Below are 20219 nucleotides of genomic sequence, written 5' to 3'. Positions count from 1 at the left end.
GCTGCTGGGTCCTTTCCTGCAGTTCCATACACCATTGTTCTCCAGCTAAACCTCCTCTCTGCTGGGGAAGGCAAGACAGGTCCATAGGAAACATGGCCAGCATTCACCTCCATCAAATAACATGTCACATAAGCTGTCCTGAACTACTTCTTGTCCTGCTGCTCCTCAAAAGGCAAATCCACCAAAGCCCCTGAGCTGGAACCAGTGGTACATCCTCCACTCAGCACTTGATCTTATTTCAGAGGTGTCAATGATGCAAGTCCCAAATGAACCTGCATCGTTTCTCATTTCGAACCTGAATTTTCCTTCAGTGCTCTTAAAGGAGAAGGACACTCAAAAAGCAAAATCTGTTTAACCTCCCGGACACTTCTGTTGGTTAAAGATCAGTAAACTAGCATTTATTTTAGCATGCTAGGCCTGCTTTATCGTGCTGATAAACACAGTAATTACTTTATGCTGAATACATCTTTGAATGTATACAAGTGGAAACTATATGTATAAAGGCAAAGGCAAAAATAAAAGACCACCTAAAGCTTTTAAAGATCAGCCATTAATAGGATGACATCTCACTTCTTTAGAAACATTTGTCCATAATGAAAGCAATGTCTAAGCACATAAAACTGGGTTGTAATTATCCCATTATCGTTGCGTGGGTCTGAAGGCTAGATCAAGATCATGTCAGAGGAAAATGTTTGCTCCACACTGGGAAATCATTGCTTCAATAGTTTCATTAGTAGAATATTAGGCTCAAGCAGCTTCTGCTGTGAACACACACTCAGGCATCAGAAACAGCATCTCAGCTGTTGCCTCAAACCCTTTTACTTAAAACTGCCTCTTAGAATACAGGCTGGGGAGAGAAACACTTGTGATGGGACTACCAGAGAGAAAAGGAGCAGAAGAAATAACACAAACTCAAAGCCATTGTTACGTTGTCAGCATGGCAGCTGTAAATAACATACCTAAACAGCATGTGCTAGTGTATATATATATATATATATATATATATATATATGAGCTATGTATACACACATATATGGATTAGCATGTCAGGAGCTATATAGGATATACCAGCAGTAGCCCCATCTCTAGAGCAATAAAGATGCCTTCAGCCACCCCAAGTCCATATATTGCAAGACAGCTGTAGCAATCCTGATGGTCTCCAGGTGAAAGACCACCTCTGTTTTGGGACCAGGCACCTTAGACTATGAGGAAACGTGTTAAAATAAAAGGAGAAAGAAGGAAGGGCCTCGATGATAAAAATGGAGCACAGCTTTGCCAAGACACTGTGGGCTGGACAGAAAAGTCTCCTGCCCATCAATGGCACAGCCTAGCTATAAACAGTAAAATTGCCAAAATTCCACTTAATTCACATTAATTGAAGGGGGCAGGAAGAGTCGCATGATTGGGACAGTAAACTCAATGGTCATAGTCCTTAGGAAGGCAAAATACCATTATCAGGCACGTCCCTGGAGTGAAAAAAATGATCTTATGGGGCAGCATCTTAACAGATAAAACAGCAAGTGGGATAAGTCTTATGGGCAGCCAAAATATTGGAAAACAGAGTGGATCAGGTCTTTATACACTGGCTTTTCAAATTTTTAAGAAAAGGTGGGTCAAAGGGTCATTAAGTTTTCTCTGCTGGTGACCTTCAGTGAGTTTTGAAATACCAAGAGAAACATTTTGGAGAGCCAGAGGAAAGAAGTGCTCCGTGAAGATTTTTGGCAGGTAATGGAATTGCACAGATAATTGTGTCAGCTTGACATCGATCCTGGACATCCTTTCCAATGTGCGATTCTCAATTTAATTGCTGAAGAAATTAAGGCAATATAATGAATGTCAATCTATATGGCTCTATGGAAAACAGATCTCATGAAATGATCTTAGCAAGTTTTATTAAACCGCCTGCAAATTGGGTTGAAAAAGCATTTGCAGCGATGTAAGGTAATTAGGCTGCTGTAAACTGACTGACTTACAAACCTGAGCTCGTTGAGCATGTCTCCAGCTCCAGGGGGTTTTATCGCAGCGGAGTGGAGGTTCAAAGCAACAAGCTACTGTCAGAAAAGTGCTCAGGAGAAGCGTGAGAACGGACAGCTAATCCAGCAAACAGCGAGGGCAGGATTTAACAGCAGGACTGTGAAGTCAGATAATTCAGGCTTGAAAAGTGGAACAAATATTTAAGGCAGAGCAATTAGGGCAATTAATCTTTTCAATAGTTTACAAGGGACTGTGGTACTTTCTCAGTCACCAGCAAATTTTTAAACCATGACCAGAAGATCTTTTTTTTTTTTTCTTTCGTTTTTTTAAGACAGCAATACACTAGTGAAAACAAAACCTCTGAAAAGGCTAATGGCCCATCTCCTGCAAATCAGGCTAGATGAGCACAGCCAGCCTTGCTGACCTTATAAGATACCCACTTATGAAAACTAAAGTAATTTTCATTCATTTTTCTGCCATCCGACATCTTTTGGGCATTCTAAAAGGGCTCAGAAGTGGATATAAATGTAATTGTAAAGTCTTTTTCTCTAAACCAAGGTTATACACTGAATTTACAGATGCTGTCAGCCCAACATCCTGCAGAGTTCAGTCCGGAAATGCGTACAGAATACAGATGTACAGACTTTATCAGCTCCGTATTATGCCTCACAATGCGAAAACGATTGCATGACGAGTAAATCCAACACCCACACAAATAACTGCTGCTTCCAGTTCCTAATGAATCACAGACCAGAACGGGGTCAGAAGAATAGTCATTGTGGGAAAAAAAACCCAGCAGCTCAGATGGACTGTTTCACATGCTTGCTGAGGCAAGAGCAATCAAACACTAGCTGGGGACATACATGGCATAATTTTAGCGGACAACTAACCAGTATCTTCATGTGAATTTTCCCCCATATCTTCACATTTTATTTAAAGCCTTTTGAAAGAGAGTTGATTTTTAGCTACTTAATATTTAGCAACAGAATGAAAAAGAAGGAAAAAAAAAACCCTCACTGATACAGAATGTGACCAGCCCATCATGAAAGATGGAAATCAGTTGTACCTGCTCTCTGGTATCAGAGTAGGAACTACAAGTTACAGGTCAACCCAGTCAAAAAGGTGCAAGAGCTGATAATAAGATGCAGCAGAAGGAACTGAATGGGCAAGACACAAGTGTTTCAACATCTGGATGCAAACAGTCTCTGCAATGAGCTGATTATCTTCACTGATGCTTTAGGATCAGTACACAGATTTAGCTCAACAGATTCAGAAAAGATTAATCAGGCACCAAAATTTCTGTAAAGCTGGCCTTCAGTTGCTCCACAACACCAATTCCATTTCCCTTTCCTACATATTTTTGCTTCTCTGGCCCGAAACATATGGATTTCTGAAGAAATGTCACATCCATAATACCCACACCAGCAACTCTTATTTTGCAGCATGTTCCCCCAGAGGAATGAGCTTCTGGTTGAAGTTGCCATGAGCAATCTCCCATCAAAAGATAAAACATTCCCTTTGAATTCGTTTTTTTTTAATGATTATTTTAATGCCATGGAGGGGAGTGGCAAATTTCAATTTTGCTTCAGCTCTCTCTGCTCCAGCAGTGCTGAGTTATGCAGTGAAGGGAATATGCAAAATGTCAGGGTTTCTGCAAGGGAGACCGATTGCTCTGGTCTGTGTTTCCAAAAAGGCAATCCAGTCCTTTCCCTCAATCAGGCATCTGATAATAAAACTGCAATCAAAGCAAGAAACATGCTATTGGCAGGGAGAGCCTGAGTGCCAAATCACCATGTTAAAGCCTCAGCCATATATTATGCAATGAAAGGGAACATACAGATTTTACCCTTTACCTTGACACAGATTTCGTAAAGTAGCATGAAAAATCAGTTGTGGGAGGGAAGCGGGAAACAAAACTTTTATGCTGCTTTGATATTTTTTTTTCCAAATAGTCCTTATTTGAGCTACAGAGGCAGCTTAAGACAGAAATAAAGTTGCTGAGAAGGCGGACAGTGTATCGTCTACCCAAGTGTTCACACAACCTGCTCCCCGAAGCAGCGACTCCTTGCTGTGCCGGGGTGTAAGCTGTGACAGGCTATGCATCTCGCCTCCGCAGAGCCCAGACAGCAAGCTGGAGCCTTTCTCCTGGGCTTATACATGAATAGATGTTGCTTCATGGGTGCCCAAACCCAAGAAGAACAGAGCATCAGAAATTACTTTTGAAAGATCTGAAACAGATGGTGATTTTAAGGTTACTGTGCAAGCCCACTCACTGCACTGTCACTAGCAGAAGGAAACACAAAAAAGAGGCAAGATGCAGCAAATGCCACTTTCCCAGATGGGGGGAATGCTCCATTTTTAAGCAATGGCCATAAGTGTGGTTGATACCTTAGGTCTTCTCCTGACCCTGCTACTAGCCAGTACACTCACCCTGAGTAAGTTATTCATGTTCCCCATCTGCAAAATGGGGGCAAAGAGTCTCGCTGCCAAAGGAAAGCACTTTCAAACCTACTGATAAAAAAACACCCTCAAACCTTTAGCATTGTTCTATGAAAATTTTCCCTATACGAGCTGATCTTGGGATTTTTTTTCCCCTTCATTCAGGCTTAAATGGCATCAGAACCCCCAACAAGACTTTGTGAAAAGGGTAAATCTAAACCTCACTGTGCCCCCAGCTAAATACCAGCCTCCAGCTGAGTGCCGCTTCCCCATCCATCCATCATATCACCAAGTGAAATGGAAGATTTCATCTGAAATGGAAATGGTGTTGTCTTGTGCTGCATCAACAGCCACTATTTGTCCATATTTACGCCCTGGGCCTCATCCTTGTTTCAATTCCTTTGCTGACACTAACAAGTTATTTTTTAATAAGCTGATGCTTTCCCATTCACTAAAAGAAACAAGTAATCTTGCCTATTTACTGTCATCAAGCCCCTCCCCATATGAATATACCATTATTTATACTCACCATAATGAATCCAATCACTCTACGTGCATTTATTCCCCATTCTCTTCCATTACCCACGTGCATTGCTGCTGTGCTCCACTAGTGCTGCTGCTTTCCCTCTGAACAAGCTCTACAGCTCTGTCTTTACACCCATCCTCTTGGGAAGTCCTTTTTATGGATTTGGAGATCTGCTGTAATCTGGTACTATTGCACTTACCAGAGTTTTTGCTGTTTGCAAAGCTAAATTAAATGGTCTAAAAGTAGTTGCAGCAAAAAAGAATAAGCAATTTTCTCCAGGACTGTAGCATCTTTCATCCTGTTCCTCATTGCAGTGGAAACATTCACATAAATCATACCTGGTTAAGCAAACATAATTACCCCAGCATCATAAAGTGTGTTTTTTCCCCACTTTCACTGAGCTTAAGTCTTCTTTTCTACACCACATTGAGTCCTGGTTAGTTGCTATCTGCCATGCTCAGACTTCTCATTTCTTCAAGCTCAAGGTTTGTCCCTTGTCTCCAATAGAACAAAATGTGTATCACCACCAAGACTGCCTGCATTTAGCATCACAATATTAATACTGTTACGCTGAATTAAAAAAAAAAAAAAAATATTTTTTACACCATTTGCCCCCAGCTACACAGTAAATACAGAACCTACGCAGAGAAAACCCATTGCTAGAGAATTGATTTTGACAACTTAAGGGCTATTCAAGCTGCATGAAAGGTAACAGGTAAGTAAGTGGGCAAGTCAAACCCAGCAGAAAGCTCATTATTCCTGTGGGCTTTTTCAGGAGCTCCAGTACAGACTTGGGAATAAAATTCCTTAATTGTAGGTTACAGTAGCTGGGATCAAATATCACGTTGCAAAGAAGGGCTCTCCTGCTCTGCACAGCTGCGGCTCCTCGCTAGTAGCTGAATGCCACAGCAAAGGAAAAGGCATTTCTGCCAGGTAAATACTAAGACCCAGGTAAGACACTTAAAACAGGAGATACTTATTTTGAGGTGATAACTATCCAGTTATCTTTAAACAACTTAATTCTGTCAGTGATCAAATTGCAAAAGAAACCAATACACATTGGCAAAGGAAAGATCTCACACTACTACTTGATGCCCAGTTCTGGTCTTGAAAGGAACATGAATTGAGACAAGCATGCTGGAAACTGCTTGTGTCTACAGGATGCGCTCCTCTAGTTAAATCTTGCCCAGTATTATTTTTACAGAAAAATCAAATTAAAGTCAACTTTTTCTTTTTCTTTTTTTTTTTTTTTCCCTGAAAGTCCAAGATTTTTTTTCTTGGTCTTCCAAAGTAATGTGATGTTTGAAGAATAGGAAAACAGTCTTTTTTTTTTTTAAGGCAAATCTAAAATTGTCTTTGGATAATTATAAGATGATTTCTACTTTCTTAATAAAAGACAATGGGAGAATAACAAAAGGGGGGAGGGGAGGAAAATACACTACCGTTAAGTTGTTTTCAAATACACATTTTATGACCAGCCATCTGCACATAAGTTCTTGTTCAAGTATCGTGATGCTTGTCTCCCCATAGATTTCACTTGAATCAGCAAAGCAAGCCTTTTGAGTTTTGACTCTAGCCAAAAGTGAGACTGATTTTGGTTCTGCCTTGCTGAGATAGCTCATTATTTTTCCAAGCAGAGGCTAAGCCACACCCAGCAAGCAGCGTGCCCAAAGTACAGGTGTATCAAGTTTGCTGTGCTCAGCTGTCCAGAGCTCAGCCCCCTACAGAGAAAGCCAAACCATCACTCTTGCCTCAGCTCTAATTCTGTTCTCTGTTAATAAAAAAACCCCACTCATTGCCCTCTGACGCTCATCTAAAAATGGTCAAGCTGTTGTCTGCGACAGCACACGAATACTGCTCTTCATGCATCTTATGGGACCTTCTCTATGACACTGGTGGAGCTGTCAGTGGTGGAGACTCCATCATCTTGTAGCTCTCCAGGGACCACCTCCATGCGAGCAGAATAGGAGAGGATTTGCAGAAAGAAGGGGGGAAACCGTTGTGCAGGGAGACAACAGAAACAAGCCAGGGCTGTGCAGCACGTGATTTCCATGCTCCCTCTGCCCCTGCAGAGCTGCACCGTCCGGTGAGGAGGCATTTGTGACCGTGGTTTCTGAATGTCAAGGTTGCAGTTATCCCAGCTTATTTCACCTGCACTGTAAGGTTTAAAAGAGCCTGCAGCAACACAAAGCATCCCAGTGCCTGCTGCACACTGGAGAGATTAAGCCTGTAAATAGAATCCATGCTGAATGCACCCCAAATTACCCCAAAATAGCATCTTCTCCCTTTATTGCAGTGAACAAGCCCAGATTTTACACACAGAGATGAAGCTGCTGAACTGCAATATCCCGGTTGTCTCTACTTTCTTCATACCTGGATGGCCCCTGGTCTGGACAACTTCAAGGCTGCACCCAGAAACTTTCAGTAAATGATGTAGGTGAGTTGGAGACATCCCTCATTTCTGGATGCCAAAATATGGTTCAAGGTGAGCTCATCCCACTTGCCCACACTTACCGCTTTCCACCCAAGTTACACACATTTAACAAATCATTTGTTCTTATTTTCACATGGATGGGCCACATGAGCCCTCTTGGGTGTGCAGGCAGGGAAACAGAGGCAGAGGGGTGTGCTGCTACCCATCCTTCATGGCATCGTTGATGTGGTCAGCACTGCGTTGCGTGGTGCTGTTGTGACAGGGACAGGAACAACATACACAACATCACCCAGCTATGAGACGTGACTTTAAGGTAATGCAAGACAAGGAAACACCCTTAAATAATAAAATTCTCACTCTAATTCTCAATTAGATGCTCAGTGTCACCCAGGAGCTATGCCATATTCTATTCTTTATCTGCAGGTTTTTTCTTTCAGTCATCTTCTCAGACACCACTGCCCTCCAGTGATAAGTGCTGGGAGATAAAAGCGAAAATGCCTTGGAGTACTGTTGGAGACACAGCCTTGTTACTGCCCGCATTTCCCCCGTGTCTGCCGGACTAAAGCAACTTTCCAGTTATTTTACCAAAACTACTCTCTTCCACACTGCAGCCTGCATTTCCTTCTGCTGGCGACTGCAGTAAGGATCCCAGCCCAGCTGGGAGCTGCTTCCCTCCGAATGCAAAAATAAGAGGTTTTCTTACCACCAAGTCCATCACAGCCCCAAAGTCCTGGGCATGTTCCTATAGACATTGGAAAAAACTGCCCCCTAGTAATTGCAGAGCAATTTTATAAAGCAGTTACCCACCCAAGCCTCTCAAGAGCTGTTTGCTCCATCACAGCTTTTCACAGTGCCCCTTTCCAAACTACTTCAAATCTAACTTTTCTGTGCTTGCTGTATTTCCACAAGAGCCTTTCCAGCACACAGATTTATTTTCTTTTGACTTTCAAGAAAACCATGGACTTTTGAAAGAGGGGACATTTGATGTGTTTACCTTCTAGGTTTTGGGGTTTTTTAGATAAATGTTTAAGTAAGTCTAGCAGCTCCCCACCAGCCTTACTCAAAGCAATTATCTCTCCTCACATCTTTCTCTGCACCACTGTCACTTCTGACACTCCTTCAAACCATTAAAAGCAGCCCAGCTGGCAGCCACCCTTCAGGATGCATTTCTTAAGGGATCCTTCCTGCTACACCCACCTATTCCAGTTCTTAAGGTCATGTTTTGGCATAACGATTACACCAAAGACATCCACCATACACCCAAATTTTGGCACATGTGTTAAGCCACTCAGAGAATTTGGGAATATTTTGGGATCTCAGCACATTAGCTTCTCAAGAAATTATCCCTAGTTATCCTTTCCACTTTCATACATCACAGGATAAATAATACAAAGCATGGCTCTTGGGCCAATCCTCAGCATATGAAGCATTCAAAGAGTTTAAAGAAATTAAACACTGACAATATTGCATGCAAATGTATAAAGTAGCATTACAAGATTCAGGACCTGATTCCTTATTACAAAAAACTCAACGGAATTTTATTTTATTTAAACAGATTTTATACATTGACTGGTATTAAAAATCCTGGTGGTGATTTTTATCTTGGAGGATTTTATAGAAACTTCCAACAAAAAGCAAAATGAAAATAAAAATAACTCAAAATTCCCATCCTGTTGCACTCACTGGAATCAATCACAGCCTCACCCTGTACTCCATTCCTGCAAACCATATGCCAGAAAACCCAAATATTAAGATACTGATGTCCTGAACCTGTTTCCCACTTGTATAGTTGCCTTTTGGGCCTTTTATGTTAATTAATACTTTGTTTTCTACCAATGGGTCTGTATGCTGTTTGAATCTTAAAGTCACACAACCAGCTTGTAATTAATTTACTGCTATAAGGACATCACAGGTTTATGTTTTTACCCCATTCTACATACCAAAAAATCTCCAAATCATGAATGCACCAAGAAAGTCAAAGGAGCACAAAATGAAACCAATTCAAGTCAAACCGGAGACAAGACTTTCTTTATGCTTAGTTATATCTTCACCTTTTATTTTTCTACCATCTTTAACCCAAATTGTACATCACTGCAGGTCAGGAAGACTTTAATATCACATGTACCTGCTGCTGTACCTGTATGTGCTATCCATAACACACCTCTATAAAGCTCCACCTGATATATTCTCCCTGTAAAACACAGAAAGGTTTCCAAGCCCTAGAGAGAGCAGGCAGTCCTTCTCCGGCGTATGTAACAGTATACAATGCTCCTCACATCTTTAATGGACAATTTTAATGGACCCTCACTCTTCAGAGATACAGCAGCATCTCTTGGGAGGAGAAACACAACACGAAGCTGCTTCAGTGTGTCCTTCACAGCTCATAGTCTTTCAGGAAAGCCATCAGCTGTATTTTAGGACTACATGTAATTTCCTGTTCTAATTGACATTTAAGCTAAATGAAAAGCTATACCTGCTCCATTACACTGCAATCAAATGCACTGGAATGCATTGCAAAAGTTCCACCCCACCCCCAAACAAATGGGTATCAGCTAGGCTCAACAGCAGAGAGGATTCAAATGAGCAGTTTTATTTAGCCTGACATTGCTTAAATCAGTTTCTTCATGCTACAGTGAAACATTTTCCATTGACACAAGTTTTTAGGGTTTTTATTCAAATTTCTACCTGAGAGGAAGCCATTTGATAACAAAGCAGATCTCATTAATCTAAGCATCAAGCAGCAATCAAAACTGAAGCTGGTGGAGGCAGCAGAGTGGGAGGTTACTGGGGGAGAGCAGATGTAGCTCTGGTCATAGACTTGCCAGGTTGTCACTTGAACCTGCACCGAATCCAGGATTGTCCCTCCCTCGCTTCATGGCATCTCTGCTCCCCTAAACTGCCAGAGCTTTGGTTGATCTTCTTGCCATGAGGTCTGGGTACAACCACAGCCACCTTGCTGGCAGATTTGACTTCAAAGAGCTCGTCACTTGGGAGCACTAAGCCACCGGCATCTCAGAAAGCCCTGGAAGATGTAGTGTGGAGGGTCTCTGGCCTGTTCCCAGCACAACCAGCATTGCAGCTACAGCTGGTTGCTCAGGGCCGCCATGTCCAGGTGAGCTGGGCAGTCCCTGAGGACAGAGCGCCCACAAGCCATGGCATCGGCAGGACAGAGTTGGGTGCTGACTCAGAAAGTCCCTTTCTCACTCAGGTACATGATCACCACCTGACCCTTCCACCTCTCAAGACCCCACTGGACACAGCCAAGATACTTGATTGCGCTACTGTAGAGGTTGTTCCCCCTCACTTGTAGTGATTTGCTCAAAGCTTGGGCTTTGCCCAAAATGCAAATTTGATCGGAATAGATAAGCATCACCATTTGTGTTTGCAGATCCCCACAGTTCGGTCCGGAGCATCCTAGTTCCTACTACCACACTCACAGTCCTGAGGTCAGCCTCCCTCCCTCCAGCTTTTTTAGCCTCTCCTTCATGCACACATGCTTCATTTGTGACTACAGAGTTTTATTACCAATGGAACAAATATGCTCAAAGAACATCCCTGGCAAAATGTAGAAAAACCCCTATAAAAAAAAGCAGTCCTCATCTTTTCCAGCCAGGAGGTCACAGCAGAGGGTAAAGCTCTTTAATAAGCCCCTTGCCAAGCTCTGTTAGATGTTTTCCAGGACCTGCATCAAATCTGCAGGCAACCAAGTGGATATCTTGGGAAGGCTTTTTCCTCTGAAGTTTCTTGTTAGTAAAGTTGCAAAGAGGGACTCGCAGTCTTATTTTAGTCCTTTCTATCTCATTTTACTTTGATACACTTCACCATCTGGGGGATTTTTGCTAGAGAATTACCTTTTCCCTGGTACAGTTCTGACAGAAATGACACTTGTGTGACTAAAAAAATGCCAAATAAAGAGCAACTGTGGCCAAGCAGCTTATAATACCTTATATGCCTATATCTATGTGCTGCTGTTAAAAATGCAACAGCAAGTGAGACACAGGACCCTTCTTCTCCAAACCAAGTGACGTCGACAAGCTGCCACAGAAAAATAACACAACGTGTTTGCTAGATTCCGTCCCCCTTTTGTACATTTTTAAAATGAACTCATATAAAAGATCTGAGAGAAAAAAGCAGTTTATCATGACGTTGCCTGGGAGTGCAGCTATAAGTTTAAAGCTTATATGTAATCACACTGTCAGGGATTCATAACCAAAGCAGGCAAGCTCTGGGCAAGCGGAAGGTGGGTTATACAGTAATCTGGCAGCTGCCTGAAAATCTGTCTGCCTGTGGTTTAGTCCCCCAAGGGAGGCACCAAAAGCCTCATGACTTGAGGCATTTAAAAATAGGCAGAAGGAAGAATTTGCAATGACGCCGCTGGGAACAACTCTGCGTCAGGCAGGGATGGGCAGCAGCAGCTCATCCCCTGCCCATCCTGAGCCTGATCCTGCCCCTGGAGATAACGTAGTCACCCCCTGCACAGCGCAGTGTCAATATGAGGGTGCTGAGACCCTGCAGGTGATGCACGAGCTGCCAGCCATGATGGTGACAGTCAAGTTTGGGATGTTGTGTCACAGGGGTGTAGGCTTTCCACAGTGCAAAACCAAGCAATAAATAGTGAAGCCAAATATTTCAAGTTTTCATTAAAAACCACCTGGAAAATTTTTAGTTCTGCCTTCTTGCTCATCCCTTTTCATAAGGGCCAGGGACCATATCAAATAATCTAAGTTTTTAAAATTTCATGTATTTATGTATAAATAAATATGTTTCATATTATTTTTGCAGGAGGTGGAATTTAACTGCTTTTGATGTGCCACTGTAGCGATGGTGCCATTCTACCCATGAGGAAGTGCCGAACGGATATAATAGAAAAGGTGGTATCGGTCGCCAGGGCTGCCGGTGACGGACAGACGGACGCCCAGCCATACCCAGCAGAGAGGTGCCATCTGATGCCCTTTGGGAATGTGATTTCCCTGCATTGCATCTCACTTTTCAAGTTTCCCGTGAGCGAAAAGCAAGCAATGCCCAGGGAGGGGGGGAGCAGTAACTACAACCCATTAAAAATTAAAAGAAGGGAAATGGTTTCAATTGATTAACCATAAACATTTGTTTCTCTCTCTCTCTCTCTAAAATCCTTCCACTTATTTTACTGACCTCAGAACTCCCGAGGGACCCGATGACCTTTGCCATACCTCTTCCTACGGTGTGCAACAATCCGCTTGTCTCCAGACTTCGCTCAATATCCTTCACTGCTCCATGCCACAGACAAGTTGCACCATCCAAATAACTAGAGAAGAGATTGACCAAGCAAAAAGTCTGGCTCCCATTTCAATTGCTCCCTTTGCAAGACTTTCCAGCTCTCCCCAAAGTTAAATAACACCTGGTCAATCTCCCCTCCTTCATGTTTTCCTCTCTGGGCCAGTGACACGCTACCGACACTACCAGCAACGAGAGCAGAATTAATTCTTCCTATGCTGATATAACTGAATCTAATAAAATCCTTGTGATCTTCAGTGTCAATCACCCAGGGATGAAGCATCCAAGGAATGCACTGTCGCAGCATGCTGGGAGCAGATGGGAGTGGATTGGTGATGGCTAAATGAGGGAAGAAAGGCATTTTTTATGTTAGTAATTAACATCAAAATTACTGCTGTCCCCCACACCCCTCCTCTGAGTTTTGGAAAAAGTGATGCCAATTCTTACAAAGATACTGCTAAAGAGAAATAGCAGACACACAGAAGACTCAAGAGACAGCAAAATCTGCCTGTTTAAACTATTTAAGCCATAGCTGCTCAGTGATATCAAATATTAGATAAGCTGTGGTCCCAAACTGTCCTATCCTTAGCTTAAAGACTGTCCTTAACAGGACTGAAGCATTACACATTTGCAGCAGGTTACACATTTGCTCCCCAGTAGTCAAAAAGTAAGGCAAATGAGCATTTTCCAGCCTCTGAGGGCCTCGAGGGATGGTGGTTACAGGTACTGGGGAAGCAGTTGGGTTGTTTTTCACATGGACGCTGAATGCAGGATCGATATTGCTTTAGCGGCTGGCAGATGATGAGATCATGTCTAAATTAACACAACTCAGCCGCCCGGCTGGGAGCAGAGTTCCCAGAAAGAGGGCTGGAGGAGGAAGAACATAGACCCAGCCACCCCAGGGAGGGAGAAACTCTCTCTTGCCAGGCTCAGGGTGGCTGGAGGATGGGTGAAGCCATCAACAGACTAGCTCCAGGGTTGGTAGAGATGGCCACAATGGGCAAGCTGTAAGCCAAAACTGTGTTGGGGGAGGGTGGGGGGGGAGAAGTGATGGAGAAACACAGAGTTGTGCAAGGACATCCCTTTGCTTTAGGCTGGAGCAACCCAAACAGCCCAGTCTAGCTTTGAAGATGACCTTGCCTTCAGTTTTGGACTACAGACCTCCCAGATTGCCCAGGTTTCACTACTTGTGTGGTCTGTGTCGGCCTGAGTGGTACCTGAAACATAACTTCAGCAGTCACAAGACAGGTTGATTCTGCCACAGCCATCATCCAACACCAGCTTATTGCAAGCATTGGAGCCAGGACCCATAGAAAGTTGAGAGTATCTGCTCTAATCCTCCATCCACAGTACCGCATAGACCACCCAAAGCCCTTTACACTGAGTTTAAACACTATGGATGAACACACGATCTCAGCAAAGCATCCCCCAACACCTCAGAGAAGGTGGAAGGGGGGGAAATGATAGATCCACATCAGGATTTCATTGCAAAACCTCCTGCAGGAGGACTAGACTATGGCTGTGAAGCCGAAACCACAGTACACCCCAATACCTCATCTTAAATGTTAGACCCCACTGCCATCTTGTGGCAAACACTTCCCAAAATAAAGTAAGAATTGGGGAAACCCCATTAAAAAGTTGCAGACAAAGTTAGCTGGTGCAGTGAGGAAGGATGGGTAAGTTATTGGGAACCGGGTGGGGAAACTTATCACTTCTCTGAAATGATGCTGATACTGACCCTATAGCACTGTGCCAGATACAAGCTGATGTGGAAAAACACAAAGACAGGATGGTCCAAATGAGATTTGCAAAGTTGAGGATATAATCACACACATAAAGCATAATTGATTGTATGGCTGTGATTGCCTTCTAGTTGTGGCTCTGGCACATTAATACCAGCAAGGACTTAGTCGCTACTTCAAAACATTTAACAGTTTTCAAAGTAATTTAGCAACACCCTGTTTTGAATAAAGCTTGTCAGCGCCCCAATAAGCAGGATTAAGCTGGAATTAGATATTGCACCTCTGAATTAAAGAGCACAGTTGCTGGAATTTACCAAGAGGATGATTTAAAAGATGGAGATTATGGCTCATGTCTATCATTCATGTGGCACGAAGCATCTTTGGATGCTGAAAACCCACAGATTAGCACTCCTCAGTTTTTCAAAAAGAACCTTGCCACAGGAATGGGTCAGTTTTAAAAATCTTCCTGGTCCTTATCTGACGGTTAGTCCTAGCCAAGTGCTTAGAGTACACCTCGGCATTTACTTTTTGCATCATTTATCATTTACAGTGCTCATGCCATGGTAGAGCCTTTGCTTAGCAACTGGGGATCACTTCCTAGGAACCGCTTTCCGAGGCATTAGCAAAGTGCCTCACTTGCTGTATCATCCAGTCACGCTGCGGACGGCTCTTACCGCACTAGAAAAAAACCAATTTTTTTTCCTTCTTTAAATTGCAATAAGCAACTGCCAGATGCTGTATCAGACAGCACTGAGTCTGTGTATGATCCAAAACACTTATCAGGTTTATGTACAAGTGACTAAAAACACTGAACAAACATAAATTAAGGAATCATTTACAAGAAGCATGTCACTTTCCTCAGCACAAATCTCCACTAGCAGGAACAGCTCAAGGAAACAACAAACAAGAATTACATTTTGAAAAACAGACAGAAAGTGGCAGCATCCTGACTATTTTGAAAGAAAAAATCTGATTTATATCAGAATAACTCTATACACCTGAGTGTCTACACAGCAATGCTTTCGTCCATTAAAATCTATACAATTAATTTATCAGAAGGAATACAGCATAAAAATGTACTTCCAGACAAAAGATAACACATCTTTCCATACCTTTCTGTTTTCACAGCTCCTTCCTTTGGATCTTTGCAAGTGTTAACAACTTTGACCCTGCTACACATTGCAAGGATGGATTACAAGAGGCACAACATATTGCCAGAGACAAACTATTTTCTGCTTTCAGAACGGATTTAACCCTTTTTGAGTTTCTATCATCCTGTTTATTAGTTTCAACTTCTTGAGGATTTTAAATGTCAGTATATATTACAGACAAGCTTGCCCTAAATACAATTAATTACATTGTCAATATCTATATGTTTGTCTCCAGAGATGAGAACACTTGAAGGTTGATCCCAGACCTGGATAAAAAGGTTTCTATCGGCATTAATTTGAAATCAACGCACAAAAGAGACAGATCTAAACATCATCTAGGGGTTTTCATGATATGCAATTTGTCTCTGGATTTTAGAAAAGAGGTTAGTACCTCTCCAACCTCTCAGGGACCTGAAGTCTTGTAGGATGAACAGTTTAGACGATGCTATCAGCTGCTGTCACTAAAACACAGGCAGGACACTGTCATACGTATAAAGTTAAGCCCATAAATTAATTAGCCAAAATGCTGTCAGCAGTTTTTAGATGCAAAAGCCAGAGAAACCCACAGAGACACTAAAGGGAGCTGGCACCAGACAGACCCACTTACGCCTCTGGTTGGCATTGAAAACTGGGAAACATCGTCATCCTCTTGGCAGAGGCTGACTACAGCAAAGCCCTTTAACCCCAGCACCCAGGACACTGTAGCAGCAACCTGGAACGGATCAACGCGTGAGACACCGCCCATGAAAATACACATTTATTTAACCCACTGGTGGGTACTAATTTGCGGGAAAAAAGGGGGGGGGGGGAAAGGCAGGTTGCGGGTGCAGGGTGTTCAGTACACCGTGCAGCTGCCCATCACTCTTCCAGCAACAAGACGGGATAAGAATTAAGTGGACCGTAATTAAAACTTGAAAGCAATCCCAAACAGGCTTGGTTACCATTGTCATGGCTACCATGAGCGAGGCTGAGGTATGGACGAAGTGCCAGCCCAGAGGGCGATGGGAAATGCCCACAGACTGCACTGAGAGTTTTTCCTGCACACTGGAACAACATCTCTAGGTGATGGGAATGATGCGGGATGGGGCAACCTTCACAACATCACATGGACATAGCATTTTCTGGTGCTGGCCTGCCAGCCCAAGCTGGGAACAGCAGGGAAAGTCTCAGGTGAGGACTAAACCTTGCTAGAGCCATGAGCAGGTTTAATAACTTCTAAATGAGTTATTACACACGGGGTCCCTGCCATTACCACAGGTGCCTGGTTGCTGTCACCTCCCCCTGTGATAATCAAGGCGCAGGACAATCCCAGTCTTCAAAAGAAAATAACAGCATAGGAAAAAGTTGGACCTGGATTTCTTCTCTGGCCATAATACGTGGCCTCTGCTTCAGGCAGGGGTTGGGAAGTGATGCACAAACTCGGCAAGGGATGAACTGACACCCTCTGCTTGCGCGGCTGGCAGTTGCACACATACCTGGGCACAGTGGTTTGTTTTATTATATCACCCCATACAGCCAGGAAAAAGAATAATTTTTAAAAAGTGCCTAAAGCCAAGTGCTTCTCGTTTATCTTTAAATGAGTAATGGCCTCGTTAACAAAGGGCAGGGCTTTGGTCCAGGTGATGGCAAGATACATGTTGCGAGAAGACTGACCTGACCGGAGCAATGTGGATCCACACCCAAATACACTCGGCTGCAAGAAATATTGTCAGGAGTGATTTCGCTGGAATAGATCGCTACGCACAGAAGAAGCGAGACGGTCTCTTACTTGGCGAGCGCCAGCTCCTGCTGGAGGGAGGGTGACGGCCGGTCCCGTGCGATGCAGTCGCACAGAACTTCCGCGCTCCCACAGCGAGTTCCCCGTCACTCACACTCAGCCCCCCCGGGAGCGGAGCAGCACCGCGCTCCCCCGTTTTCACACGGTGTATTAAGGCAAGGGAGTCACGCACCTGAAATCCCCCGGGATCCCAGGCTGAGTGAAGCGGACCCCACGCCCCCTCCCTCCCCGAATAACTCCTCCGTGGGTGCCCGCACCGGCGCAGGGGGATAACTGGAGACAAAGCGCTGGTGCAAAGCGCACGAGTGGAGAGGCGTGGGCTTTGCATTTTGGGAGGACGGGGTCAGGAAAGGGGGGTCGGAAGGGTGGGCAGCACCTGCCCCGGGGATGGGGCGGGCGGGCTGGCTCTCGGGCAGCGGGCGAACAACTTCCCGGCCCCGCTGCAAACTTTTCCCGGCGCCGGAGCAGCACCACCAGCGCCCGCCCCGCAGGGTCCTCCCAGCCCCCCGCCGGCCGAGCATCCCCCCAGGGGGCCGGAGCGGAGCCGCGGCGGGGAAGGGGGCCGGGCCGCCGGTAATGGGTTATCCGATCCCCCGCAGGGCTCCTTCCCGGCGGCTGAAAGCCCCTAATGCGCCCGGCGCTTCCTCCAGCCCCCCCCGGGCGCGATCGATGCCGCTTCTCCGGGGACCCGATGCGGGGGGGGCGTGCGATGACCCTCCTCCCTCCCTCCCGGCCACCCCACTCGGGAAGGGCTTTTGCGTGGGGGGTGCCCGTGCCTACCTCTCGGCCTTGGTGAACTTGCGGAAAGCCTGGCGGAGGTCGTGGAAGGAGCGGTAGGTCTGCGGCTCGGCCGAGATGCCCTGCGCCCGGGTGGTGCGGGGCCCGATGTGCGGGCTGGGGGCCGGCAGCACCGACTGGCATTTGTGCAGCCGCCGGCGCAGCTCCTGGATCTCCTCGTCCTTCTCCCCCAGGCGCCGCTCCAGCTCCTTGATCCGCTCCTCCTTCAGCAGCAGCAGCTTAGTGAAGTCCCCTTCCAGCTCGGTCATTTTGGGGGTGCCCCCCCGGCGCTAGCGCCGAGCCGGTCCCGGGTCGGGGCGGGCAGCTCTCATGGAGAGCGGCGGCCGGATCCGCTCCCCGGGAGAGGGGCGGGGGGGGAGGGGGGGGGGGCGGCTCCTGCCCGCCCCGGGTCAGGGCAGCGGCCCCGGCATCCCCGACGCTGCCCTGCGCTCCGCCAGCGGCCGGCCAGCCAGGAAACTGGGAGAAGGCGGGGGGAATACAAAACAGAGAAAGAAAAGAAAAGGGGGAAGAAAAAAAAAAGACAAGAAAAAGGGAAAGAGCTTTTGTGGCACTCTGCGAGGCTGGGATCCTGGAAATAGCAACAATTACCATGTGATCGGAGGGTGACGCAGCTCCTTGTAACTGGAGCCGAAGACTTGGGATTCAAACAAGAGCAGTTCATAAATATTAAATTGCCTGCTGCTAATGAGCTACGTGGAGCCGTCCCCCGCCCCGTCCCTGCCCTCCCTCCCGGGAGCTCAGCATCCCACCCCTCGGGTCACCCCGCATCCCATGCTGCTGCCTTACCCCTCATCATGCCCTCCTCGGTATCCCATCCTTCATCCCTGGAGTACCAGACCTCTGTCCTTGCCGGGGCACTCTACGTGCCACCCTAAATTCTTCCCTGCTAGGACACCCCGTGAACCTCCCCGCTGGGAGCCAGCATCCTTCCCATTCTCCCATCCCTCTTGGGCACCTGCATCCCTCCCAACCAGGACACCCTGTTCCCCACCCTCCCCCGGGTGCTTCACATCCCACATGCCAGCCACCCCCAGCACCCAACTTCCCACAGTTCAGGTACTCCTGACTCCAGCCTGCATGGGCAGTCTGCACCCCATGCCATGAGGAAGCAGAGCCCATCACCAGGCACACAGACACTGGGGCCCTGGTGGCACCTGGTCCCCTGGGGGGATGCTGACTGGGGGCTGGGGAGGGCAGGCAGCCTGAGCATTTGCCAGCAGCTCTGAGGAGGCAGGAGCTCACCCTTCCTGGACTTATTTGGAAAAGCCCATCATGCACATGAATTTTTAATATCGGCTGGCCAAGGGCACTGTCGGCTCCCCTATCACATTTCCCTCCCAAAGCACCCTTGCTTCCAGGAAGGAGGGCAGCAGCCCCTTACTGCAGGCAAAAAGTGGGGCCTGGGCCAGCCCCACAGCCAAGCCTTGGACCCCAAAGGAGCCCAGGAACACCCCACGCCCCTTGCCGGGTCTACACCCCGACCTGGGGCAGCCGTCAGCTCTTGTAGTCTGAGTCTGGGGCTTACAAGCCTGCTGCGGCAGGGCAGGGACAGGGCAAAGCACCTGAGCTGGGCTTGGAGGTCAAGGCAGTTTCAATGCAGTCTTAAATTAAGGTAGAAAAATCACTTAGCAGCCTCTCTTTTAATGAGTTAGAGGTGGTGGGCTGTTTTTGCACACTTGTATCTGTTCCTCCAGCCTTTCATGTGTAGCTGGAAACCTCCAGGGTCAGAGCTGCTTCTGGTTCCCATCCTCAGCCCAGGAGCATCTCTAGGGCCAAGGGGTCAGGCAGAGTTGAGGGGGGAGCAAGAGCTGGGGAGGGATAATTAAAAAAATATTAATAACTACATTTTGCTTTATTAAAAGGCAAAGAGCGCCATCTCGTGTAGGAAACGATCGTGTAGCTCGGGGCAAAGATTCGCGGCCAGACCAACCCTCCACACCCTGCTCCAGAAGGGAAGAAGCAACGCTGGGGATGGTGCAGCCCAGAGTCTGGCCACACACTGATGGCTCAGCATCTTCACGATATATTTCCCTGTTAAAATCTTGTTTCTTAAAATAAAGCTTCATTTAAGAAAACAGGAGCACCATCCCTGCACTCCTCAATGCCTTTGTCAAAGTAATTGCTG

The 20219-nt window shown here is 45.9% G+C and overlaps 1 protein-coding gene across 1 annotated transcript in view; it reads right to left on the bottom strand.

Annotated features, from left to right (window-relative positions):
* Positions 1–18449, bottom strand: part of PRKG1 (protein kinase cGMP-dependent 1) — a 504212-nt gene extending 485763 nt beyond the window's left edge. The window contains exon 1 of the mRNA XM_040607240.1: positions 18077–18449. Coding sequence (XP_040463174.1) covers positions 18077–18342 — 266 coding nt within the window. The 5' untranslated portion in view covers positions 18343–18449. The remainder of the gene's footprint in view (positions 1–18076) is intronic.
* Positions 18450–20219: the final 1770 nt, after the last annotated feature.

Source organism: Falco naumanni, chromosome 9 (assembly GCF_017639655.2).
Source record: "Falco naumanni isolate bFalNau1 chromosome 9, bFalNau1.pat, whole genome shotgun sequence".
Lineage (NCBI taxonomy): Eukaryota > Metazoa > Chordata > Aves > Falconiformes > Falconidae > Falco > Falco naumanni.
This window is presented reverse-complemented; position numbering and strand designations above follow the sequence as displayed.